The 27853-nt window shown below is 40.6% G+C and overlaps 1 protein-coding gene across 1 annotated transcript in view; it reads right to left on the bottom strand.

The window, feature by feature from the left end:
• LOC144763177 (amine sulfotransferase-like) overlaps positions 1 to 27853 on the bottom strand; it is a 500824-nt gene that overhangs the window by 352711 nt on the left and 120260 nt on the right. Inside the window, exon 3 of the mRNA XM_078648523.1 lies at positions 5555 to 5763. Coding sequence (XP_078504649.1) covers positions 5555 to 5763 — 209 coding nt within the window. The remainder of the gene's footprint in view (positions 1 to 5554; positions 5764 to 27853) is intronic.

Raw genomic sequence — 27853 nt, 5'->3', positions numbered from 1 at the left:
TACACCATGGTTTCTTTTGGCCTTTTCCTTTTTTAGAAGATTGGGAATCCTCACCAGTAGAAGATTTTTGGGGGCCTTGTGAAGGCTTCCGGTCTTTACCCTTCTCCCCACCCTTATTAGGATCTTGCTTCTTCTGGTCACCACATTGGTTCTGTACCTTCTGCTTCACCCTGGTTCTGACCCATGCGTCTGCCTTCTTTCCCAATTCTTGGGGAGAGGTCAGATCAGAGTCTACCAGGCACTGATGCAACAGCTGATTCTGACAGTTATTAAGGATTTGCTCCCTCATAATCAAGTTATACAATCTTGTATAATCACACACTTTACTGCCCAGTAACCAGCTCTCCAGAGCCTTAGTATCACAATGTACAAAGTAAGCATGGGCGGAATTTGCGAATTCTCGATCCGCGAATTTGCTCAAATTCGTAATCTCGATTCGCAAAAATCCGCCAAATTCCGCGAGCTTGCGAATTCACAAGATTTGTTTACCAGTTCGGGAACGAGAACTTGTGCATGCGGTCGGAACAGTCGCGAACATGTTATTTCCACTTAACCAGCCTGCTCGCAATGCCTTTTTCCTGTTTCGGGTCGCAATGACGTGTTCGCGTTCGCAATTTCCTGTTTCGGGTCACAAAGACACGTTCGCGTTCGCAATTTCCTATTTCGGGTCGCAATACCGTGTTCGCGATCACGGCGTCCTCGGCCAGCTACCAAAATCTTGCAGCGCACTCGAACAGGGAGGAAAACTCATCAGCGAACGCAGAATCATGGTAAGTTAATGCCGCACGCGCGAGATAGTATTTTTGAAGCGCAAACAAGAAAAAAAAAATCGCGAACTGCAGATTTTTGGGCAATTTTGCGCGATTGGCGGATCGCGAAATTGTCAAAAATGCCCAAATTCCGCCAGCGGAACAAATTTTCCTCCCATACTTAGTACAAAGTCAACCCAGTCCTGTGTCTGTGCCTTTTGGGAATTTCTGAACTGTATCCTATACTGCTCAGTGGTTAGGCCAAACCCATCTATAAGTGCACTCTTCACTTCAACTCTTGTCTCAGTATTAATATCAAAGTGCATTTGTGCCTCTAATTAGTGGCAAAGAATATTTCCATTGTGAAAGAACGGTGTCAGCGCTTGACAGAAACCAGGCTTTGTTTATGATGATCATCTAGCAGCGTAGCCCTCCTTCCTACCTCCACCGAGCTCATCTGTGAGGCAGGTCCCATGACCGACAGGAAGGAAGGCGGGAGGGAGGGAGAGCAGAGACAGTGGGTAGAGGGGTGGGGGAGACAAGAGAGTAAGGGCTATATGTATCAACAAACTATTTTGCATTTCCTAAATAGCGATTTTTAAGGAATCGCTATTTAGGAATTGCAAAATGGTATGTATGAAAAAAATCGCTATTTTTTAGCGATTCCTTAATCTTCCTTATTTGCGACTTCGCATTTTGCGAATTCTCAATTAAGGAATAATTTCCAATGCATTCCTATGGGCCAGGAGGCCCATAGGAATGATTGCGAAATAATTCTCAATTTGCGAATTCGCAATTTGCTAATCGCAATTTGAGAATTATTTCAAGGGTGCAGGGGTGTCTCAAAGACACCCTGCTGCACCCCTGAAATGTACATGTGTGTGCATATGGCGCACATACATGCCCTATGGGCATGTGTGTGCATCACATGCCACCTTAAAAAATGCCAAAATATGCATTTTTTGAAGAATTCGCAAGTTACCATCAACTAAAAGTTGGTGGTAATTTGCGAATTCTTAACCATAATTCGCTAGCCAAAAATGCTACATACATAGCATTTAAGGAATCGCAAAACTGCGATTCCCTAAATGCTATGGCAAAATAAGGAATCGCACATCTTTGCAATTCCTTATTTTGGGAATGTTTCATACATCCCAAAACATGCAAAACGGCTGTTTGCGATTCAAAAACGGCTTGATACAAATGGCCCTAAATCTTGTCAGGGTGGTGCTCTGAAATGGGGCTGTGCTGATAGAAACTAAGAGCGCATAGAAAGAGCTCATGCCCTGCTGTTCTTCCCGGAGCCAGTCCACAGCTGGGGTAGCTGCGAGGAAAATGGCAGGCACAGACAGCTGTGCCCCCTGCTCTGAGGCCTGGCTCTGCCGTGAGGCAGGCAGGACGTTTGAGAGAGTGCACAGAAAGTGGAACAGAAGAGCTGGGAAATACACAAGTGAAACCAGTGCAACCCTGATAAAGTATGTCAACAATTATTAAAACATTCAGGGTGGGGGGGCAGGAGTTGTTAAGTGCAGGAAACAGAGCAGGAGCCCTCCAAACGCTCTGATGAGCAGGATACAAATGATATGTCATAATTAGGAAGCAAAAAGAGTGCCAGGAACTGCAGGTAGGGTAATATGGCTTATAAAATAGTGCCGATAGACCGTAAATGAAACTTACTGAGTAACAGCACATGTAAAAGAGCCAATCCTCGTAGGAGGTGACAATAGGAGACAGGGAGGTGCTAAGGAGGGAATAATAAGCCTATTAACAAATGAAAAGCAAATATTTACAAAGGACAGTCACAAAAGCCAATACAAAATAGGGGTGGAGAGTGGATGCAGCTTTAAATCTATACCTCAATACAGTCTAACTCAAAGGGACAGCCAGCCAAAGCTCTGTCTATGCAAGACCTAAAAAGGAACATGCCTTTCAGTATATTTTTTGTGTAGGAAGGTGTGCCTTCCTGCTCAAAGCAATCCTGTCTGTAACACAGCAACCCTTGAACCATGGGCAAGGGTGCTTGTGTTGGTGCTGGGCAGCACTTAGTGAGAGCACATGTGAGAGCAGAAATGTGTTATAACTTACTAGATAAGCACCCTGTGTCGTGTTTGACAGGGATGTGTTTAAGCCTCCTTTACTTTTAAAGGAAGACTATTGAGTAGCGAATATCTCTGAGTAGAGTAGACACTCAAGAGAAGGGGAGGAGTGCAATAAACTCTCAATAAGACAATACTCCATTTTGCAAACTAGAATGAGCCTGGAACCATATTTAGCATTGAAGATTAGTTCCTGGGACAGCATTTCTAACTAGATTTAGATCGGGCTCCATCAGCAATTATCTGTGTTTCCCTCTTGGCCAGTATGATACTCCTTCAATTCTGAGATGCCTCTGTGATGAAATCTTCAACCATGTCCTTGATACACTTTTGTTTTTTTTGTAAGTATTATTATCAGTTCACACGCCGTTTTATTTTATTTTCTGTGTGAAAAAGAATGGATTTGTTAAACGTAGGTAGACTCGCCGTTTGTGTTTGACAACTGTTATCTATCGGGCTGGTTGCTTCTGTTGGGCAGTTTTCTAAAAGCTGCAGCTCGCATTGCAATTCAATACCGTTTTAAATATATATTTACTTAAATCTTGTAATCTCACTTCTGTGCCAATTTAATTAGCAATGCATGTAATGTACACTTTTATGATTATTTTAGGTATCAAGACATTTTTATTGACTGCTGACTGACTGACTGACTTAATTCTGGCATTTTTTGTTGGTATTTGAGGGGATAACATGCAAAGACTCTCAGTGATGCTGAAAAGAAAATCTCTCCCCCAAACCACGTCCCAAAGCGAGTCCTTTGGCTGAATCACCTCACGGCCTTCAACTGCACCCCCATCATCATAGGCTCAGCCAAAACTCTCGGAATCACCCTGGACAAGCACCTGATTATGAAAAATCATATCAACAATCTTTGTAAGGGAGCTAACCACTTGATGAGGACCCTGAGAAACATCAAACCATTCCTGCCACAAAAGGATTTCAGGCAGGTGGTCCAAGCACTGATCTTACTGAGGCATGACTACGCCAGTGCTACGCTCTGTGGCCTTCTCAAATACACCCTATCTCCACTAAGGGCATCACTGAACGCTGTGGCCAGACTGGTCACAGGTACTAAATGAAATGAGCACATATCCCCAGTCCTAAAATCTCTCAAATGGTTACCCTAAGAAGCTCAAATTAAGTTAAAGATTGCCGTTCTGACACACAAAGCTCTGCATTTCAAAAATCCCAGGAGTCTAGCACTAAAGCTTGAATTATCCTGTGGTGGGAGAGCTTCAAGAAGTGCTAACACTTTCCTCCTGAAACCATTCATCAGCAAAAAGAGAACTTCTCTGGCGCGGCCCCAAAGATATGGAACTCTCTTTCACCGGAAGTACGCAGAATCTCCTCAACGACTGCTTTCAAACTGGAAGCCAAAAAATTCCTAATGGACAAATTCCCAACTTAATCTGGGTTAGGTCCACTGGTTCGAAATCATTGATCTGACAATCACTGTTCCATCATGTGCCTCTGCTCTTCTTTACCGCATTGTGTGTCCCCGTCGTAGCCCGCTATATACCTGATTATTGTGTTACTCTCCTTTGTGTCATGTGTATGTGAATCATGCAATTATTCATGTTTTGTATTCTTACTTGATGTCGATATTGGGTTTTTGACCTTCTTTCCACCCTTTTGTAAGTGTTCTGATATCCTTCAGGATCTTGTTCGCGCTATATAAAACTTTATAAATAAATAGCGAGGCCCTGCATCAAAGGTGACGAACTGAACTTCCCAGGTAGGAGACGACCTGTTCAGACTGACAGCATTTTATTGGGATTTGGCAAAGTACATATTCCTGTCGATTACAACAAATTGCCAATAAATACCCTATTCAGCAAAGATCCAGCATTTTTTGATTGGCGGGCAACAAGTTTAATCCCAGGGGTGATGCTCACAAGTTGCCAAATTCGCTGTCACTGTCATTGAGTAGGTAATGGGAAGAGCACTCATACACACTTCACATGGTCTCGCTCTCTCAAACACACACTTAATGCATAAACACTCACATACAAATCATCATTCAGACATTTTTTTGAGTTCTTAACACAATCGTGGGGATGCTTCCTTATAGACCCTCCCTGGCGAAGTGAGGAGTAGATATGAACACCTCAATTCGAATGAGGGCTGAGCAAGTGGGTATACCCCGATAAAGGGGATAAGCAGAAGTCCCTCAGCGATAGGGGCAGATGGGAATGACTCACACAGCTGGATAGAGAGGCCAAGCAACAATGATTCAAGTGGCCTGGAGAAGGTCAGACAGGAATGCTTTTGGATGATTGTCTTGGAGTTCCTTTAGGCCACGGGACGCAGGGGGTAGGTTGATTGGTGTGAGCTCCTTGGGGGCAGGTTGGTTCATTAGAGCCACTGGTGACGAGCTTCATTTTTCTCTCTTCGCAGTTGCAGTCCTGGGCTCTTTTTTTCTCCCACCCAATGCAGTTGGAATGTTTTTTTTGCTCTGCATAGCAACAGGTATTTTGTTTCTGTGGGAAACCACAGGTAGTCCATTTCTGGGAACTCAACATATTTTAAGGTAATGTGCCGCTATTTTGAGTTAATGCAATTCTTTTACAGTGAAACCAAAAAAGAAGCCCACTTTCAGAAGGAAACACAGTGCAGTAGATACTCAAGGAAGCATGATGATTTTTATAAGGGTAAAGGCACTTGAGGCAATAACAAAGAACATGCAGTAAATAATGCAATATTTCATACCTTTGCTTTTTTGTTTTTGAGCCCTTTCGGAGTCAAATAATATGGCAGGTGCGTTGTCAAAAGGCGAGGCGACGGAATGTGCGCAATATCCACTTTTCTCGTATTATATTCAATCCAAGGCACTCGATCAACTGTTACGATGTTTTCAGTTTTGTTGAGATGCCCTTCATGATAAATCAAACTTAGAATCTGTTGTGTCCATGTGGTCCCTTCAATAGTAAAATAAAACAGTATGTCATTATGTTATTTATTTATTGTTTGGGTATCACTTCTGGACATCTTTTGCTGTTCTATTGCCACTCACATGAAAATAGCTACATATAGTGCGATTTGGATCAGTCCCTTGTTCTTGATTGGATGACTTTCTTGCTTAAATAATTTCTCTGCTCCTTATTTGATAGCGTTTCTCCCTATTTGTTTTTGTCTTGATTCTAGAGTATATCTTCCTACCTGTTTTCTGAATTGCTTAGTGACCACGGCGGTCACAAAGACCACTCTCCACGCTTCCACCACGGCAATCGTCACAATTGCTTGTTGGAGCTGTCAGCATATGTGAAATAGCGGCAGTGCCCAGCAGGCACCGCCCACCAGATTACAATGCTGGAGTCAGCCAGCCTTTCCATGGCGTTTCCACCACCATGGAAAGGCTGGAGGAGGCTGGGTTATGGGGCCCGTTGCGGTCCCCCTCTGTGTGGGGTGAGGGTGGTTGTGCAATGGGGGTGCCAGTGATACCGCCTACATTTCCATTCACAACGTGGCAGGCACCGCATGGCATTTGTGCATTGCAAACGTTGCTGCAGCCAGCAGCACCATCCGCAATGATCAGAAACCTGGATGCGTCCACCATAGTGGCAGGCATATCCTAATACACTCAGCGGGACCACTGCCTTGCCGACTGACTTATGTCCGCCCACCATTGTAATGAACCCCCTAGTTCTTAAACAGTGAATTCCTTTCTTTGTGAACACCTCTTTTAGCATTGTGTGGTCTGTCTTCACTATACATTTGTAATCCCTGAATGTTTTAAACTTTCTCTATGACAGAGTACCTTCAATATGATACCTTTAACCCAAAATAAGCATAACAGCCTTTTCATTTTCAACATAACTTGCACACAATCTTTTCACACTTGCATTGGGTATTTTCATTGATAAGCCTTGGGGTCAGACCCATGAAGACTGGGAGCATGTAGCAAATACTTTTTTATGCCTGAAAAGTCTTTCTCACACTCTAGAATCCATATGACCATAACGTCTTTCTTCAGAACTTTCTCATGTCTTTATTCCTATCAGCAAAATTATGTATACATTTTGTTAAATAATCTGACTTGTCTTAAAACAACACTAGTTATTCTGTTTGTTGGAATTTTCATTTTCTCTGTGGTCCTCACTAATTAGGGATTCAGTTTTTCTCCTTGACTGGGGACATTCTGACCCAAATAAGACATTTTGTCACAATTAAAATTGTACTTTTCCCACTTCAACAAGAGTATATTGTTAATCTGTTTAATACTATACTGCAGTAACATTTGCATGACATAAGCATAATGTTACATATTGTTGGTCATTTTAGTTGTGCTTTCCAAACTTACACAGGTATGCCAAGTAATTACATGCCATTCACCATAAAAATGTATTGTTAGCACACTTGTACAAAGAATATTACAAAATGCAAGCAGTCGTTATTCGTTATGCTTGTGTTTCAGCTATTTTGTTATGTGGAATGTAACCCGGGCAGAGACCTCCACTCTGCTCGCGGAGTGTGTGGAGATTTGCCTCCTCTGCGTTCCGCGTGGAAGTCACATCTCTGCACACTCGCGGTGGAACGGAGTTGGCCAGCCCCGGCCTTCACCCCCTAATAACAATTGATTAAAACTTTAATAATAAGTAAAGAAAAAACACTTACCTTGGCTGTGGCGTCCCTGGGCTGCCCTCCTCCTCTTCGTCGCTGTCTCTCCGAGCACTGCGAATGCGTGTGCACTCGCGCATGCGTGCGCACTGGCGCATGCACATTTTTTGTGAGAACAGATTGACCTACTTATGGCAAACATGCCCATCGCTCCTGGCCCAGGGGTTACGTACGGGTCCAAACCCTGCTGCATAGGCATTGCTAGAGGGGGCCCGATGGGGCCAGTGCCCTTGAGCCCCACTACTGCAGCTGCTGTTTGTGACAATAGTAACACAGAAAAACAGGCACTGCAACTTGCAGTGCACATTCAGTCACCCATCTACCTTTCATTGCAAAACAGGGTTTGTTTGAGGCTATACAGGAGCCTACATGTTTGCTGAAAATGTTTAAATCCGACGTTCTAAATACATAAGTTGTATACATGTGTGTCTATATATGCACATATAGATAAAGATATATACACATTCATTCAAAGTCAGATTTAAACATTCTATATATGTGCGCACACTCTTTACAACTGACTTTTGCAGATGGCCACACCCATTGTATCTGTGGCCTCGTGTGTGCCTCCGTCCCCCTAATAATCACTTTGATGATGCCACTGACAGTTTTTGGTGGGAATGCCAATAGAACTGCATGCTGGGAAAGACTTTTAAAGGGATGTGTGACGTATTATGTGCAGGAGGCAGGGTATTTGCTGTGGGTGTGAGGAGCCACGTTCCCGCGGCAAGAGGTGTGTGAGGGCTTTACAGCTGAGAGCGCCGCTAGCCAATCCCTGTCAGGGGGCTTGTAATGGGGCTGCAGCTGCCGTGGGGCCATCTGCCCCATACCATCACCCCCTCTGCTGCCTCAGCATTTCTATAAAAACAGTAGATACCTCACAAGCATTTCCTGCCTGCGCCTTGGACAGTGTTCTGTCCCAGCACCCAGGTCCCGCCTACCCCAGGCCTCATCCTGATAGTACCGGCTAGCTTCTGCCATCATACCCACACCTCCCGTCTAGCACAATCACCGTGCAAAACCAGGTCATACTCTCCAGACCAGCCACACCCCAAACCACCCCTGGACCCACAGCTCACTGCCTCCACCAGTATCCAGCCTTGATGCAGCACAGGACCACACCTCAGCATCCCTGCATCATGGCTACGTCACAGCCGGCACCCCCATGACTGACCTTTGGGCATGCCCTACACACACCTAGCACCTAATATCGCACCCTCAGCAGAGCTTATCACAGCCTCCATCACCCCTACACACCCTGTCTGCAACCACTCAGCCACTTTCACAGATAGACATGCGCTGCACGACAACACAAATTCCAAACACCCCTTTCTCCCAGCACCTACATACCGCACCTTTTCCCCTCATACACCCAACATCTCTGTACCACAGCCTTATCACAGTTCAATAACCCTCTGCAAACGCTTTAGCGCTCACCACCATAACACCGTTCAGACCTCAAAGGACTATTGCCCTTGGTTTGTTGGGCACCTCAGGACATGTAGTTTTGCAGGACAACCTGCCTTCTGACTACCTAAGACTAAGAGTTCGCGAAACAGCAGAAGTTATTTTTAAAAGCGTAGTTGTCACGCAGGGATTGGCCTAAGTACCAAGTGATCACAAAGCCTTACCTCAGGCTAATATAAGGCCAATCAAAGAGACAGTCAGTAACCATCATTGTGTTTCAGGCTTCAGTTGTCTATGTAAAAGATATTTCGGTGATGACTTTGAAACTATTAGTGCTAGCTTCTTTTTACTCCTGGGAAATGAGCTTGCACTAGCATGCGCATGCGCAGTTGTCCCAGAGACGGCGATGAAGAGGGGGTGTGGGAGGCGGGTGGAGTAGCGGAGTTCCACTGAGTTTGTTCTCAACCCCGTGGCCTTCCGCGTAGCCCCACTATTCCCATTATGCCCGGGGTTAGTGGAAGGTCTCCTTGTGTTCACAATGAAGGCAAGGACACATTTCACACTAAGATATAGCCTTAAATGCAGGTTTTCCATTTGGCATAATTACGGGTAATTTTGCATCATTCTTTCAAAGCTTTTCCAAATTACATAAATGCTAATTAAGTGAATTTCGCACATTCTGTTCAATAAATGTTCAATAGTTATATGACATCCTTCATTTTGTATAATAGTGGCATCAAAAACTAAGATGTTAACCTACTAACTCTTTACGCCACTTGTTCCTCTTAGGTTAGATTAAATAAGAAGTTTATAAAGCGCCTGGTTACTCCAACGGAGTGTCCTGGCGCTAAGAATTCTTACTCCTCGTCAGGAGGCAAAGACTCCATCAGCTGCATCACTGTTAAACGGCCTGGGATATCCTAGCAACAAGTTTTCAACTTCCTGCAGAACAGCACTTCTGAGGGCTGCAACCTGAATTTCAGCTGCAGCTGTTTCCATATTTTTGCTGCAAGAAAGCCAAACTGTCTTCCTCCCAACTGTGCTCTTTGCACTTTGGGATAATCAGCCTTGCAGTACCCAAAGACCTAATATTCCTAATAGGCCTATTAGTGTAATCAAAGGAAACAGGTAGCTAGAATCTTTCTCATTTATAATTCTATGACAGAAGCATAGAGCTTTAAAAGTCATTCTGTTTTGCACAGGGAGCTAGTGTAATTCTACAAGAGCTGCCCCTAAAGGGGCGCGTCTTGTGATGTTAAGTAACATATGGGCTGCGGTGTTCTGTATTCTCTACAAAATTCTCATTCTACCTTTTGTAGCTCCAAGATACAGAGCATTGCATTAGTCCAAGTGGAAAACAATCTACGCCTGGATAATGGTTTTATTTGCTGCCTGTGGTAGCAAATCTAGAATTTTACGCAGAGTTTTCAGTATGCCTAAGCACGTGCCGGCCAGGGCTGAGTTTTGTTCATCAAAAGACAGTGTAGTGTCAAACCAGACCACTAGTTTTTTTATCTTAGATTTAGGGACCAGGGTCAACCCTAATTCAGGTGGCCACCAAGCATGCGTCCAGATAGAATGTTGTTTGCGTACTACCAAAATGTCAGTTTTACCTGCATTTATTTGCAAACAATTAGATTCCATCCAGTTTGCCAGATTTACTAGACATGCTCAGAGCTTAGAAGTGACCTCAGCTTCATTCTGTTCCAAAGTTATAATCAGTTGAGTATCATCGGCAAAAGATACTAGCTTCACACCATGTTTAGCTACTACATCTGCTAGAGGGTGCATGTAGACATTAAAAAGGGTCAGACTTAATGCTGAGCCCTGTGGAACCCCCTGCAACAGGGATTGGATCTCTGACTTGAAAGGCAGTTAGAAAACTAGAAAGTAATGGTCTTGAAGAAAATAAGTGATCCAATCCAAGGTACCACCCCTAACGCCAATGTCCCACAGTCGTTCCAGGAGAAGGCCCTGGGTTACTGTATCAAAGGCCGCACTCAGGTCCAGCAGGATGAAGGCTGCTGTCTTACCTTCATCTGTGGCAATTTTCAATGATTCTGAGGCTAAGAACAAAGCATGTTCAGTGCTATGCAAGGGTCCAAAACCAGATTGAGTCTTGTGTAGCACAATATTTTTTCAATAAATGTAGTCAATTGGAGATTCAGAAATTTTTCTGCAATGTTAGCAGAAAAAGGAACCAAGGATACAAGTTTTAAATTTTCTGGAAAAGCGGGTTCCAGTGAAAGTTTCTTCACAAGAAGAACCACCATCGCATGGTTCCAATCCATTGGGACTAGCCACGAACAGAAAGAAAGATTTGTAAGTTTCAAAAACACAGGAGCAATGGCTCCCTCCCCTCGTAACAGCATGTTAGAAGGAATAATTTCTGTGGGTGAACCAGATTTTATTGTTGAAAGAAGCTGAAGTGTGTCTCCTTCAGTAGGCCCTTGGTAATTAAACAGCCCTTTATGCGATAATTTATCCGTTGGGAGAAGACATTTAAAGTTTCTACTGGCTTCTGGAAAAGTAGCATAACCGGCCACTTGGTTACAGTATTCTCTGGAAGAAGATATTGATACAGTAACACTGTCAAAGGAAGAGAGATTTTTAACAATAGGATAAATCTCTTCAGCAGAGCCCCTAGAAGATTCAATTTTATGCGAGTAAAAATCCAGGTGTATTCTCCTAATCTCATTATAATAGTTTTTTAGAGCTTCTAGCTAAACTATTTTGTCCTCAGTCTGATAATTTCTCCTCCAACGACGTTCAAGTCATTTGCAGTCTTTTTTAAAAGGTAGAAATTCCTCCAAGATTTCAAGGGCGCTAAAGTGTCCAACAGCCCTGTAATCCAGAATGCAATTTGTTTATTGCTCATCTGTTGGCCGTCTTAAAATCTTCTCCATAGATCTATGGAATAGAGAGGCTCCAAAGATCAACTCTAGTGGCATTCTTAAGTATCTGAAGATACCACATTAATTGATAAATGCTGTTACATTTTGAACTCTTTATCTAATACACCACTGACAAGTCAAGCATAGAAAACTTTCCAGCACTCTTCAACAATATCATCAGTTCTAAGTTGTTTAGTAGTGGGTGTCTATTCATTGCATATGTGTTCAATTATCACAAGTCGATACGGTTCAATGACAAAACATTGACACCCAAAACACCCCCATACCACAATATCGAGTCCTAAATATAGATGTAAAAATTATCGACATCCTATATTTATAAAGGTAAGTACAAAAATGTTGAAAGAAATATTGTTTACATAAAAATAGATGTAAAAATATTGTATTTATATATATATATATATATATATATATATATATATATATATATATATATATATATATATATATATATATATATATATATATATATATATATATATATATGTAATAAATATTAAATATATTAAATAATAAATGTATTTAAAAAAAATATTTATTACCTACTGGCGGTCGCCAGTAGGTATATATAGTTAGGATTTTTTTCCTATGGGATTTTTGAAAATTCTATGTCGAATAACTTTTGCGTTTGAGGACGGAATTAGCTGAAATTTTCAGGAAAATGGAACATTTGGTTTCTGAGCAGCCCCTGAAAAATTGGGAGGGTTTCGTCAAGCGGGGGCCGAGAAAAAGGGGGGTCCCAAAACGTGTTTTTAACATTGAGTTTTCCATAGGGCGGTTGGACTCACTTTTAGCTCGAACGGCTGAATGGATTTCCACAAAACTTGGCAAAATTGTAGGGACTGGTAGCCTGATGTGCCTTTGCTATGTCTCAAGATATATGCTCCAGTGGTTTTTACGAAAATTAACTTTGAAAAATATATATTGGGCTACATTGGGCTATATATATGTTAGAGCCCAAATGTAGCCCAATGTAGCCCAAAGATGGCCACCAGAGACAAAAAAAACCAAATGTAGCCCAAATATCAGCCAGATGTAGCCCAACTATAGCCCAGTGACACAATGTCCCAGAGTGTTCTAAAGAACAACTAGAGCGTTAACAGTCTTACTTATGACAAAAGTATGGCACACCTGAAGTCATCTTGATTGGAATAAAGTGTTAACACTTAAAACATTTAATTTGCAAAGGAACAAAATGAGGGGGTTCATTTTGCCATAGAAATTATGATTAGTGCTGAAGAAAGAAAAATTAGGGCACATTTTGAGTGACTTCTCAAATCCTCTTATATTTCATTAAAAAAATTCTGATATGCAGTCTCCCAAGATGGCCACCAGAGACAAAAGAGCCCAAATGTAGCCCAAATATCAGCCAGATGTAGCCCAACTATAACCCAATGACAGAATGTCCCAGAGTGTTCTAAAGAACAACTAGAACGCTAACAGTCTTACTTATGACAAAAGTATGGCACACCTAAAGTCATCTTGATTGGAATAAAGTGGTAACACTTAATACATTTAATTTGAAAAGGAACAAAATGAGGGGTTTCATTTTGCCATAGAAATGTTATATATATATATATATATATATATATATATATATATATATATATATGTTAATACAAGATGCCTGTGACATGAGAGGCAACACTGCAGGGCTCTCCCATCCGGGCTAGAATGTCGCAGTGCGCTTCTGCATGATGCATGGAGTGATGTGCCCGACGCGTTTCTGGGGGACTCCACCCCCGTCATCAGGGGCTGCTTCCTGTCGACTTACGATGTGTGTCATGCTGTTTATGGACATTTTCTTTCAGGCAAACCCATGGACAGCATAGGTCCTCTTCAGTTAGGATTATGGGATTTGTAGTCCGTAGGTGAAAAGCACATCGATAGTCTTGGGTCCATAATGCTTTCATTAGATACCTTAAGTAGGCTGCTGTTCGTGCTTGGGCGCGCTGCAAATAAAGTGACGAGTCCTGCGCTCCTTGCAGCCAAAAAGTTTGGATGCTACAAGCTTCATCCCGCTGCTCACCATTACAGAGCAACAGGCGATGGTGCTCTCTCCGCGGCCAGGCGCCGCGTGGAAAATGTTAATACAAGATGCCTGTGACATGAGAGGCAACACTGCAGGGCTCTCCCATCCGGGCTAGAATGTCGCAGTGCGCTTCTGCACGATGCATGGAGTGATGTGCCCGACGCGTTTCTGGGGGACTCCACCCCCGTCATCAGGGGCTGCTTCCTGTCGACTTACGATGTGTGTCATGCTGTTTATGGACATTTTCTTTCAGGCAAACCCATGGACAGCATAGGTCCTCTTCAGTTAGGATTATGGGATTTGTAGTCCGTAGGTGAAAAGCACATCGATAGTCTTGGGTCCATAATGCTTTCATTAGATACCTTAAGTAGGCTGCTGTTCGTGCTTGGGCGCGCTGCAAATAAAGTGACGAGTCCTGCGCTCCTTGCAGCCAAAAAGTTTGGATGCTACAAGCTTCATCCCGCTGCTCACCATTACAGAGCAACAGGCGATGGTGCTCTCTCCGCGGCCAGGCGCCGCGTGGAAAATGTTAATACAAGATGCCTGTGACATGAGAGGCAACACTGCAGGGCTCTCCCATCCGGGCTAGAATGTCGCAGTGCGCTTCTGCACGATGCATGGAGTGATGTGCCCGACGCGTTTCTGGGGGACTCCACCCCCGTCATCAGGGGCTGCTTCCTGTCGACTTACGATGTGTATATATATTTATTACCTACTGGCGGTCGCCAGTAGGTATATATAGTTAGGATTTTTTTGAATAGGGATTTCTGAAAATTCTATGTTGAATAACTTTGGCGTTGATGGACGGAATTTGCTGACATTTTCAGGAAAATGTCACATTTTGTTTCTGGGCGTCCCCTGAAAGTTTGGGGGGGTTTCGTCAAGCGGGGGCTGAGAAAAAAGGGGGGTCCCAAAACGTGTTTTTAACATTGAGTTTTCCATAGGGCGGTTGGACTCACTTTTAGCTCGAACGGCTGAATGGATTTCTATGAAACTTGGCAAAATTGTAGAGACTGTTTGCCCGATGTGCCTTTGCTAGATCTCAAGATAGGTACGCAAACTGGGTAGCTCACCGGTAGTGTAACGGGAGTCCGCCATCTTGTGTTTCAGACGAATTTAGTCACAAGATGGAGGATAAACAATGTTGGGAATGGGTATAAGGGGGCACGGGAGACATATCCTGACCCCCTAGGTTTTCTGAGGGTGGCTGAGGAGGCCCATATATGTAAAAAAAAAAAACTTTTTTTCAAATTTTCGCACGGTTAGCACCCGGTCCGCGCACCGGGTAGCGTTCCGGAAAGCGTAACAAGGAGAAAACCAAGGGAAATAGTAAAATAATATTTTAGAGTGCTTTGAGGTAGGGTAGCTCTGAATAGAGCTGTTGTGTTGTGTGGGTGATGTAAGTACCAACATGTAGGTACCAATGAAGAGTCTAAAATTCAATGTACACCGTCTCCTCTGTAGATATTTTGTATGTTCTAATATGGGTTATTTAAATGTAAATGTGTGGAAAAGCACTTCATGCTTTAAAGCAATTGTATTTTTGAACTGATTGTTCTTTCCTCTTAGTCCTCCTCTTTGTTTTTTTTCCCCACACTCTTCTTCAGCATGATAGTTGATAAATTCGTTCCCTCAAAAAATGTATAAACATAAAAAAATTATATTAAATACATATAAAATATATTTTTCCTTTAAAAGAAGAATACATTTTACAGCTTTTGATATTTGCTATTAAAAAACCATTGAAATTCACTGAAAAAACCATAGGTTATAGACCATATATAGTTAGGAATTAGCATTTACAAAACCTTGAAAATTCACTGAAAAAACCATAGGGTATAGACCATATATAGTTAGGAATTAGCATTTACAAAACCTTATTTTACTCACACAAAACCATTGAAATTCGCATATATAGTTAGTTGCACTAACTATATATCGCGCACCCGCAATCCACTGCTGATCATGTCACATATTACATCATTCATGACATGGTCAGTGACATCACTGATGACATCACTGATGACATCTCAAATGACATCACTGATGACAACATCCAGTGACTGTATGTTTCTGTAAAGTTAAAATATGTCTTACATATTGAAGAATGAGTGGATGTATAAGTGTCTGGATGAAGGATTTAGTAGGTGCATGACTGACTGTATGAGTGAGTGATTAAATGTGTCTCACTGAGTGCATGGGTTAGTGACTAAACTGTCTTAATTTGTGCATCATTATGTCTGTTGTTCTGTAAACTGCTGCATGTGTTGATCAGTAGCTATATGAGTAACTATATGGGTTATTGATTGGTTGCCCAAGTATTTGTATGGGAGACTGAGTGTTTGTGTGGGTGGCTGGGAGGTGTATGACTCTGTGCATAGATGTGTGAGCAGTTGATTCACTAGATGTATGGGTTCAAAAGTGCATGTGGAAACAGCTGTATGGGGGTTGACTGTGTGCATGAGTGTATTGGTGAGTGAATGGATATCTCAGTGCTACATGTCAAAGTAAGTACATATGTAAAACACAGTACATGTGAGAGTTGGCATATATAAATAACTGTGCATAAGAGCCAGTGAATGTGTGAGTGGCTGTATGGATCATTGTGAACTTGTATCAGGGATTGTATAAGAGAGTAAATATGTGTTAGTATATGTTTGAATAAGCAAGGTGTGTATAACTGTATAGTTGAGGAAATGGAGGTGTGATTGATTCTTTGCATGACTGACTAGGTGTGTGAGTAACTCCATGGATGAGTGACAGTCTGTGAGTGTCTGTTTACACTGAGTGTATCTAAGGTTATATTAGAGTCTGAAGAGGTTCATCGTATAATCACATGAATGATGTCATCAGTGATGTGATCAGTAATGTCAAATGAGATGTCATCAGTGATGTCATCAGTGATGTCATTTGAGATATCATCAGTGATGTCATTTGAGATGTCATCAGTGATGTCATCAGTGATGTCATTTGAGATGTCATCAGTGATGTCATCAGTGATGTCATTTGAGATGTCATCAGTGATGGCATCAGTGATGTCACTGACGATGTCACTGACCATGTCATGAATGATGTAATATGTGACATGATCAGCAGTGGATTGCGGGTGCGCGATATATAGTTAGTGCAACTAACTATATATGCGAATTTCAATGGTTTTGTGTGAGTAAAATAAGGTTTTGTAAATGCTAATTCCTAACTATATATGGTCTATAACCTATGGTTTTTTCAGTGAATATATATATATGATATGCATTTTAACAAAAATTAACAAATAAAGTTAACTTAAAAAAGTTAAACACACAGATATCTATAATACATTTTTACTGTAAAACAATTAATAACTATTAATTTAAATGTATTTTATAATTTTAAAAATACATTAAAAAACAAATAATTATATATATATATACATATACCAATAACATAAAATGTATGTTGAAAAGCATTCTATTTAAAAACAAAATGTTATTGAGCAGAATTATGATAAAAACCTTACATTGGTAAAGAGATGAATTCACATTAAATGTAGTAACATAAAGCTTGTGACATAAAAATACTTTTAAAAAAGGTACATCAAACATTCTAGAATTCCATTCTTAGAAAACATGATACTGTCCAAACTTCAAACTAGAAAAAGTGCTATTAATAAAGTACAGTCCTTTAAAATAGCAAATCCCCTCACTCTAACTTACAGAGTTTAAGATCTTGTATTCATTCAATATACATTTAATTATTATATCCATCCCCAAAAAATTCAAATCCACCTGGAAAAACAAAATACAAAATCACACTTCTATTTACAGTGCTGAGCATGTTAAATAAGGTGCAATGTAGTGTTTTTTAGGAATTTTACAATAATCATAATTATACCATTTAGGTTAAGACAGCTACTTGACTTATTACTTTGTCGTCCATAAACTTCCAGACAAATAAGAATCTTTTTATAGCACCTACACTTTTTCCACAAGCTTCTTCTAAAGTTTTAGTACATAGCATTTTATTATGCCAATTTAAATAGTTTAAAACTTTAGTTGTCCTCCAATTCTGTAGAATCAGGGAGGGTGCCATAAGAGAGGATATTGCTATAAATGCTTCCTCTCTGTTAGAGATTAGGGAGTTTTTCTTCTGTCTTACTATACCAAAAAGTTCTATTAACGTCTCTGGTTGTAATTTTCTCTAAAGGCCATCGCTTAGGGCAGACAAATCTTTCTCCCAAAACTGGGCCAATGCCGGGCAGGTAAAAATCATGTGATGCCAGCCCCCTTGGTCCAATTGTTTGCATCGAAAGCATGTATCCTCTATTACTGGGTGCATTTCATGTAGCGCTCTAGGAGTATAGTAAGCCATCCAGCATGATAAACGTTACATTCTATTAAAATGTGCTGCTTTTAATGCCTTGTTCCAATAATACACAATTACCTGCCACTTAGACTCTGATAAAGTGCACTGTGTTTCTTGAGTAATTGTATCTAAAAACCTTTTACTATGGTGCACTTCCTTTTGCTCCATAAAAGCCTATACCAATTTCCCACCTCCCTTAACTTAGTTCTAAAAAAGGGCAGCAAATATGGACACTGTGAAGAGAGTAGATGGGGCCATACTTTTTTATCAGTTGCATAATTTGAAGATAGCCTAAAAGAAGAGCTTGCACCGCACTCCACACCTAGCCTGAATCTCCTGCCAATTTAGAAACCTCCCCCCTCTATGAAATGGCCAAGTTCCTTAAAGCCCTTACTTTCCCAGAACTATATCTGACTAGTCTGAATATACAGGCCCAGACTTTTGCATTCTGAAAGCTTCAGCTATTCATATCCAATGGCATAGGTCTCCATGTAAATAAATGACTGAAGTCTGAGTCCATACTCCTGTAGTGTCTTGTATCTAGTTTTATTTGGGAGCTTGGCCATTTTAATAAAAAATGAAATCTGAGATCCTGCTCTCTACACCATTATACCCAAAAAGAAGCTGTCCAAAGAACCCTTATAATCTATCAAACGAGACATTATATCCGAAAAATAAGCTTTATAGTAAGTACGAGCTTGAGGGAGTGCCAACCCCCCTTGGCTGAAATCTAATTGGAGCACTGAAGGTTTCACCCTTTAAGCCTTCCTACTCGAGATAAATTGGTGAAAGATTGCCTCTAATTCTTTAAAATACAACATATTGATTTTAATCAGGACACTTGTAAAAAGAAAATTCAGTAGTGGTAACATTGTGATTTTTATGAGAGCAACTCAGGCAATTAATGTATAAAAAAAATGTAAACAGCAAAGGAGATAGGGGCAGCCCTGATGGGTGCATCGATTTATATCAACCTTCCCTACTAGGCGAGAGTTTATAGAAACCTGAGCCTGGGCCCCTTGATACAGGTTCAATAACATGTCAATTAATAATATTTGGAACCCCATTCTTCTAAGAGCATAAAAAAGAGCATCCCAATTTCCAAGATCAAATGCTTTTTCAGCATCGACCATCATAAATAGTGTTGGTGTTTTTTTATATTTAAAAAATCAAATGCTTGGACTAAACACCCGGTGTTTGGTGACATCTGCCTGACACAAATCCTGTCTGATCCTTATGGATCACCTTCTGTGCTATTGAAGAGAACCGATTTGCCCACATTTTCATCAATATTCTATAGTCCATATTAAACAGGCTTATTGGTCTGTATGCATTGATATCTTTTAGATTATTACTCTTCTTTACAAACCGACTATTTTGGATTCTGTTAAAATAGATGGAACCTCACCTCCCGCTTTCATGAAGTTAAAGAACTCAACCAAGAATGGTATTATTTTGTCAGAGAATGCTTTATAAAACTCAGTGGGCAGGTCGTTGTTGCCAAAGGGCTTCCCACCAGACATTGAGGTGTGGACATGTTGGAATTCTGCCACTGTAATTGCAGTTGTTATTGCCTCTGCCTGAATATTATTTATTTGAGAAAGCTTGGGGCCGTAGAAGTATTTGCCAATCACTGCATATGATGCCATATATTTTGTTGCGTAAAGCTTATAGTAATGATCTAGAAAGATTTTTGCAATCAACCAAGGCCCTGGTTCCTACAATTCTGATATTACTGCGCCCTCCTGCTTAGCTCTGCTTGACCAAGCCAATAGTTACCCCACCATCCGACTTTCCTCTTATACGTGTTTCTGGTACATCCATGAGCTTAACTCCTGCTTAGTTTTGGATGAGTTCTGCTCAGCTATAAATTATTGCCCCAAACTGCTGTTTCTCTGTATTAAAGCTAAATCAACTGCCTTTTGTAGTTGTGGTATGCATGCCCTTCTAGTTTTAGATTGTGCTGCCATAAAAGCCAACATCTGCCCCCGTATTGAGGCCTTAAAGGCCCTGAGTCAGAAAAAAGTGATGCTGTACCCTTATACTCCTGCAAAAAAAAATACTTGTATCCATTTTTCAGTATTCTCCACCCATTGGGGGCTCCAGAGGAGGAGATGGTCCATCACCCACCTGGACTTCTCACTCCTCCTTGCCTCTTTTTCAATTTTCATACTAGCTAATGAATGATCTGAGACTGAATTATCCCCAATTTCTACATTTAGACAATTAATATAACGAGAAATAAGAAAAAAATCAATAAGCAAGGCTGACTGAAATTGACGAGAATAGCAGGTGAAATGTACAGCTTCTGGGTGGTCCCTACGCCAGGGATCGATTAATTGATAATCCTGCTTTATAAAGTTCCTAACTCTTTTAGTCTTGATCTTCAATCCTTTTTTGTTTTGTTGAAACTATCCCTTTACAAATCTTGAATCAAATTAAAATCACTGCCTAAGATTACAGGACCCATTGCCTCTAGCCAGCTTATTCATTTTCATAATGGCCTTGGGATCATCTTCTATTGGGGCGTAATAGTTCACAAAATTAAAGAGCATCCCATTCACCCCAGTGACCACCCAAATCCACCTTCGCTGGAGGTCTCTCAGGACTTGTAAGATCTCCCAATTTATCCCTTGCCCAAAATAAATTGCTACCCCTCTTATCGCCAGCCAAGCTGAGGCAAAGTACGCCTGAGAGAAATATTTGGGGATAAAAAGTTTTGGTGTATTTGTTTTTAAATGGGGTTCCTTGAGAAATAACATTTGAGCAGAAAGAGAAGTTAAGCATCTAATCAATCTGCTGTATTTTCTTTTTGTTAGAAACTCCATTAACATTAACCAAAACTATATGCACTTTAAAAGTCATCTTGCCTCATGGGTAAGACCAACAAACAACATTTTGGAATTAAAGCTTCTACATAATGAATCCATGGTATATTTTTTTACTTTTTGCTCTCCTTGTTCATGACAGCTTTTTCTACTATAATTCTGCTCTTTTTTAATTATTGCTCCCAAACGAGCCCTTTATCCCCTATCTCCATCACTCACCCTAACCCTTGCCACCCACTATGGCCCTCCCAACCCTTGGCAATTGGGGAATTACCCACCATACCCCTAGCCTCCCTCCCCTGCTTGGACCTTAGTCTGGGTACCATGTTGTTGCTCCCTGAGTGGACTACCTTTCCCCCTCATCTCGTCTACTCCGAAACAAGTCAAAATTAATTGAAGAAAGACCATACCCAGATGTTCTTTCTTGTCTACTTTTTAGTAGTAATTTCCTGTAGTAATGTCTGAGCTTCATCAAGATTTCTGAACATCTGGAACTTCGCTAGTACTAGTACTCGTAACTTGGATTGCAGGGCAATAGCTGCTTGAACACCCTGTGCCTTAAACAAATACAAAAGATTTACAAATTCCTTTTGATGACATGCAGCTGCTGCTGATATGTCAGTAAAAATGTGCCACCTAGGTACTTCACTGGTTGATAATTGTCTCTTTTGAATGGTCCTAGTGAGTATTTTTTTTTTTAACACGGAAATCAGCAAAATTAACTAAGATTGTTCGAGGCAGCTTTCAGTTGGGTAATGGCTGAGCTGGTACCCTGTGGCTCTTGTAATTGCTAAATCTCCTGTAAACCCTGGCAAAATGTTGTTTTTAATTAATGTCTCAACTTATTTGTAAGCGTGTGAGCCTTCACATCTTTCTGGAACTTCCACTCAGTGTAAGTTAGAGCATCACAAATGATTTTCCAACTCTTCGAGCTTGCTTTCAAGGAAGATGTTCAGTTTTTTGTCCAGCATTGCCAGATGCTGCATCATACTCATTTGATCATCAAGCTGGGAGATCCAAGATCCGGCCTCTTGAATTCTGGCCGGATAGCTACGGACTGCTTCTTCTATTTTTGACAGGCGATGATGTAGAGATGAAATCTCACTTGCTTGTGTTGCTTTAAGCTTACGTATCTCATCAAGAATAAGATTTAACATTGTTTTCATATCATATTGAATGGTATGTCCTCTTTCTTGCAGTGTTTATGGCCTCTGGGTTTCTGAGGATGTATCTGATGCTTGCCGCACCTGGTATTGCTGTTCCACTTCTAGGGGGTTACCTAAGATGGAAACCTGATGCTATGGTTGAAAATCCATAGAGGCAGCATTCTGAGTCTCTGAGAATCAAGGAGCCCCGTTTTCCAAAGTACTCTGTGACATAGTGAGGAATTGGTCCGTTTGCAGCAATCCTGATTGTACGTTAATGGAGGACCCTTGTTCTTGTACTCGTGCCGCAGTCATTAACGTTGGAGTTGTTTTGGATTTCGTAAATAGAGGATATTCCTTAGATTTTCGTTGAGTCAGACTAGCAGAACCTTCTTTGAGACCACTTTATTTGACCCCTCATCATGATTCAGACGCTCATCCTTATTCTCTTCTGCCCCGCTAGCTTCATTAGGAATAGCCAATTTTCCAGCCAGAGCAGTTTGGGCTAAGGATTGCCCTTCAGCGCCTGCTATTTCTGCCCACCTTGCCTGCAGCACAGTTTTAATAGTTTTCCCTCCGGCCTTAACCTCCATTCCAAGGTCCGCCATATCTTCTTCTGAACTTAGTGGGCTTGAAACTGCAGCTGACCCTCGGTGAGATGTTTGGGAGCGCTAGGCTCTTGCCACTGCTGATGCCATCTTTGTGTGCTGTTCGCGATTTGGATTTAAGGCCCACTGTAGAATCCCCTTGAGCCATCACAAAAGAAATCTTTATATGCTTCCCCATCAGAGTGCGCTTCTAGCAGTCCAGTTGAAACTGATTTTAAAGCAGCAGCCACAGTGTAATACTAGCCAAAACGTGGTAGCTTAATGAAGGAAAAAATCGTTCCAAGTTCTTAAAGCTTAAAAGTTTGTCTAGTTCTATATTCCTTCTACTATATCAATAAGCCTCCAATTCAATTCTCCAAAACCAGGGTCACACAATCCGCACTGGCTGTTAATAAAAGACAAATTTGTCCTGGTTTTGGCTGCTGTCCACCATTGGGAACATAGCCCCTGTACCTGAAATCGGCGTTATTGATATTTTCCATCATAAAAAACCTCCTCACTGTCGTTTCACTCTTCTGAAGGTATCTCTCCAGAGTGCACAAACCGCTCCTTCATGCACCTTAACCGCCAAACAGAAAACTCGCCTCCAGTCATCGCCGGTATGAAATTCTACCACAGCCATGGTGGATGACAGCTTTTGGCGCCCATGAATACAGAGCGGCACCCTCTCAGCAACCTTTAACGGCATGTCAGCACATTGCATCTGTGTCGGCGTCATTGCTCCCGAAGCGGAAACATGGGGGAGCAGAGAGGTCCACCAGCGGCCAACCATGCTGGGCTGTGTTCGCCGCCAAAAACTGAAAATACCGGAAAGAAATATCGATGAAATAAATATATAGATGTAAAAAATATCATTTTTTATATATATTTAAAATAAAATAATAAATATTAAATATATTTAAAAAATGTAAAGATAAAGTAATTTCATTTAAATTAATTAATCATTACTTTTCCATTAATAATCATTTATTAATTGATACATATTTTTTGTAAGTGTTTAGTTTTAATTTTGTTTGGGGATTTAGGTTCAATAGCTGTAACGTTTGGTTTGTACATTATTTTTTACTTTTTTAAATGTGTTTTACATTATTAATATTTTTTTAATTTATATCCCAACGCTATCCAACACTTTCCCTACTGTTGCACTTGCTGGAGTGGGAATAGTAATTTTAGTCCCTCTGCAATCCAACACTTTCTCTACTGTTGCACTCAATATAGTGCATAAAGAAAGTTTAAAACATATATAAAATATTAATAATTTAATTTATAATACATTTGTATTTATTTATAGATTTGTATGTGACAGGTGTATGTATATTTTATTTATTTATAATTTTTAATATATTTATAACATTTTAATATTAATTAAAATTATTACTTATTAATTGTTTTTTAAATATGTATTACATTTTATATATGTATGTTTAATTTGTTTTAAATTATATTTATCTATTATAATTGTTAACGTTTACAAATAAATCTGAATAATGGTTTTTTAAGTTGAATTTATTATTTAATTTATTTTACATTACTTTATATATATAAAAAACAACATTTTCTTTATCCATATTTTTGTCAACGATATTTTTTTCTCAATATTTTTGTACTTACCGTTATGAAGATAGGAAGTCGATATAATTGACAATGATACTTATGTCCCGATATTTTGGCAACTCGATATTGTGGTCATAGATATTCTGTCAGTGATCCCATCACTATGCCCTTAACCTGTTAAAAAAAATTGGCCTTCATAGATGAAAAAACTACCGTTAATAGTCAAGTCTGGACCTCTCTGATACTGTCCTATAAATTTTGTTGTGATTTGGATGGTTGGTCAAAATAACTGGATGCTTGTTGATTGAAAATTGCCTGATCACTGTCTGTATCAGAACCAAATTCTGAAAAGGTCACTCTCCCGGGTGGATAAAAAGATGAACCAGCTGTGTGATAACAATCTTTATTGAGATAAGGGTATGTCCTTTCTTTATTGTATCTTATAATGCATTTTTGTAGTTTGTCTATTTTTTTGCTGTAATAGTTTTTTCACAGTATTTTATTGTTTTCTCCACCTTCTCTAAAAGTCCAACGACAAACATATATAAATACGGAAGCATTTTTTTCATGCTCCTTTTATTTTGAACCACACATAGGATATGCCTCCTTAGTATATTGCTTTGTTTAGACTGCTGTTTCATAACATATTGATGCAATGAGTAGTCACTGATTATATCATTTATGAAATATTTTCAGTTTGATCCATATATTTACTGACTTAACACGTAACAACTGTTAAGGTTTAGGTGAGCTCTTTTTGACTTTCAGTTAACTGTGTGGCTTTTGAGTAATTTTTGGATGCTGATTTTGCATTGCTTGGTTCACAGAGTCGCTTAACTCCTTGCCAATGCTGACCATAACTATTGCTTTTTTTCTATGTAGTAATTTAATTTGATGTTCTTGGCTTATAACACTTTTCTTTATATGTACACATCTAGAATTATAAGGGTGCACTTGAGCACTTTCACTGTCCACCCTTTTAGCACTTAGCGTTCTCGCACTATAACATCACAGGTGATGGTAAATTTCGATTTTGGTGCTATTACTTCATATATATGGTTGAATACATGTTAGCACTTATGGGGTATTAATTAAATTCCTTTAATTTGATTGTCCTGAGGATGATCTCTTAGACGCTGTACATTTGAGACTGAATTATCAACGGCAAGTCCCACTCTATCCAATTATAATTTCTGGATTTACATCATTGCATTGATTCATCAGGTGTGAAGGATTGCCAATATTTTGAGTGAACCTTGCAGCCATTATTCTTTGATTTGTGGAACTATTTAATCGTGCTTTGCAAGAGTAATGTTGGTGCAGTGGTCCCATTGGGAGTTGGGAGAATTCAAAGCAATGTAAATGCTCCCACTGTGGTTGGTTCTATGGGGGTAGGAGGAGAGCATCAACCAGCCTAATGTGAACCTTACCCCTGCCTGTTGCTTCTGTGTTGCACTTTTGGCAAAGGTGTGAAATATAATCTACCACTCAACTGGAAAATAAAGTTTGCCACTGGCTGCGTAATAATACAATTTTTATCACCACTGGTTATAATGACAATCTATTTGTTAGAAGGATTGGCTGAGTTGGTCCTTTGGTCCAAAACCTTGGTGGGGATTCTATAGTGATAAATTGCAGGTCACCTAATTTGGCCAAGCAATTATTTTATAGCTTTCCTCCAAAGCACTTAAGTAATGTAGGAATTCATATTCTTCTGCTTGGCTTTTTCTATCGAAACCTGCAATTCAACTCTCTAGCTCTGGATAATATGCGCCAACATGCTCTGCATTAGTATGCAGTACCTACTGCTAATAGATTTTTCCCCCAAGCCGATGTAGATCTGAATGACCAACTTCACCCTTTGGTCCCTCATATGAGTAGTCTTAGGGTTTGGACCCCAGTTCCCTGTTCATCACTGGTAATGCAAAATGAATCTCCATCCAGAAATGATATAGGAACGGTTCTTAGGGTCCTCAGTAGGAATGTTGCAGGCATTAGGGACAAGATTCAAGATCCAGAATGGCTTAACTTTGCTTCAAAGTTTGATGTCCGTATGCTGCAAGAGACCTGGGCCCGCAAGCCAGTAGTATGGGATGGGTTTGAAAGCTATAATGTGGCAGAAACTCTTTCTTACGGACATAGAGCGTGCAGAGACCGTGCCATTCTGATCCATATCTCTAAACAGTTAAAGGTTGTACCTATCTCCATTAGTCATATGAGGATTTAGATTTAATGTGTGGTTTCTTCCAGTGATTTACACTTCTTTTTGGGTATACTTCCATAATTCAGTTCGAGAATTTGGTTGTCAGATTGAGGCTTTATTTTAAGTGATATCAATTTTTTATGCTAGATCGCTTGCTCATCTTAAGGCTTGTAAAGTAATATTGGCAAGGGATTTTAATGCTAAGCTGAGTGCAAACCAAATTGATAGTAATCCTTTTACTGTTGAAGATTCAACCCCCCGTACATTCATTTTAGATCAAAATGGGGTGTGCTCTTGGGCACGCAGCCCTTTGAAATGTGATGACCAGGGAGGGGTTGTCTGTCTGAGGACCTTCCTACATTTTTGGGATAGGCTAAAAGAACAATGATCCATTATGTGTTTATATCCAGAACCCTTGTTAACCTGGGGTTGTGCATGATACCAGTTTTACTGATCACAACCCAATTGAAATAAGGGTGACAGCACTAGCTGGTATTAGTCCGGACATTGTGCCTGGCTAGACCGGCTTTGCATTTAAGGACAAGGGGTTAAGAGTTCAGTGGTGTAATCTTCCTATTACCTCCTAATTTGAGACCATCCCCTGTAGCGACCTTCAAGGCTTATGCCCAACTGAATGTTTCAATTAATGGCATTGGGAGGGAATTGTCAGGCAGGGACCAGCTGTACAACTTGGCTGGTTTGACAAAGCCTGTAGGTTGGCCATTAAGCAACTCTGGATGACTCTTAATACTAGGCTGTGCAATCAGCAGTTTATTACTGAGTTGAGGAAGGTATATAAGCTAGCAATTAAGAAGCGGAAAGCTGAACTCAAAGATGCCGCCTGGGAGCTGTTGCTGTCTACCTGTTACTCCTGGGATTCTAGGGGCTTCTGGGCTTTTGTTAACGGCTGACAGACAGCCTTGTCTGCCCCAGATGACATTGGCTCCTCCATTAGATCCAAGCAGTGGGTGTTCCATTTTAAAAGTGATTATGCCCTTGTTACTGATGCTTCCCAGGCAGTGAATGAGGAAAGTCACTCGTACCCACTGGAGGTAACGTTTGACCTTGAAGATGTATACGCGGGAATCCAATCCAGTCCGTTGCCTGGTTCTGGGCTTTTTTCCTATAGGGCCACTTCAGGCAGAAGGTTCCGGATTTTTGAAGCCAAACATGACATTATAATAGGTGTCTCCAACCTACAATTGCCTGGGTTTCAACATAAGATAGTGAGGAAAATACACTACCCAGTCTTTTTCTAAATATCCAATTTTCCAGTTTTGAAAAGGTGCTCTTTTTTACCTGTCCTGATAATCTCCCTTTCCTCTCTGTCTCCCTGCGGATGGCTCGGCATCGAT

This window comes from Lissotriton helveticus, chromosome 6 (genome assembly GCF_964261635.1).
Source record: "Lissotriton helveticus chromosome 6, aLisHel1.1, whole genome shotgun sequence".
Classification (NCBI taxonomy): domain Eukaryota; kingdom Metazoa; phylum Chordata; class Amphibia; order Caudata; family Salamandridae; genus Lissotriton; species Lissotriton helveticus.
Note: the sequence above shows the minus strand (reverse complement) of the source record. Positions and strands in the feature narration are given on the sequence as shown.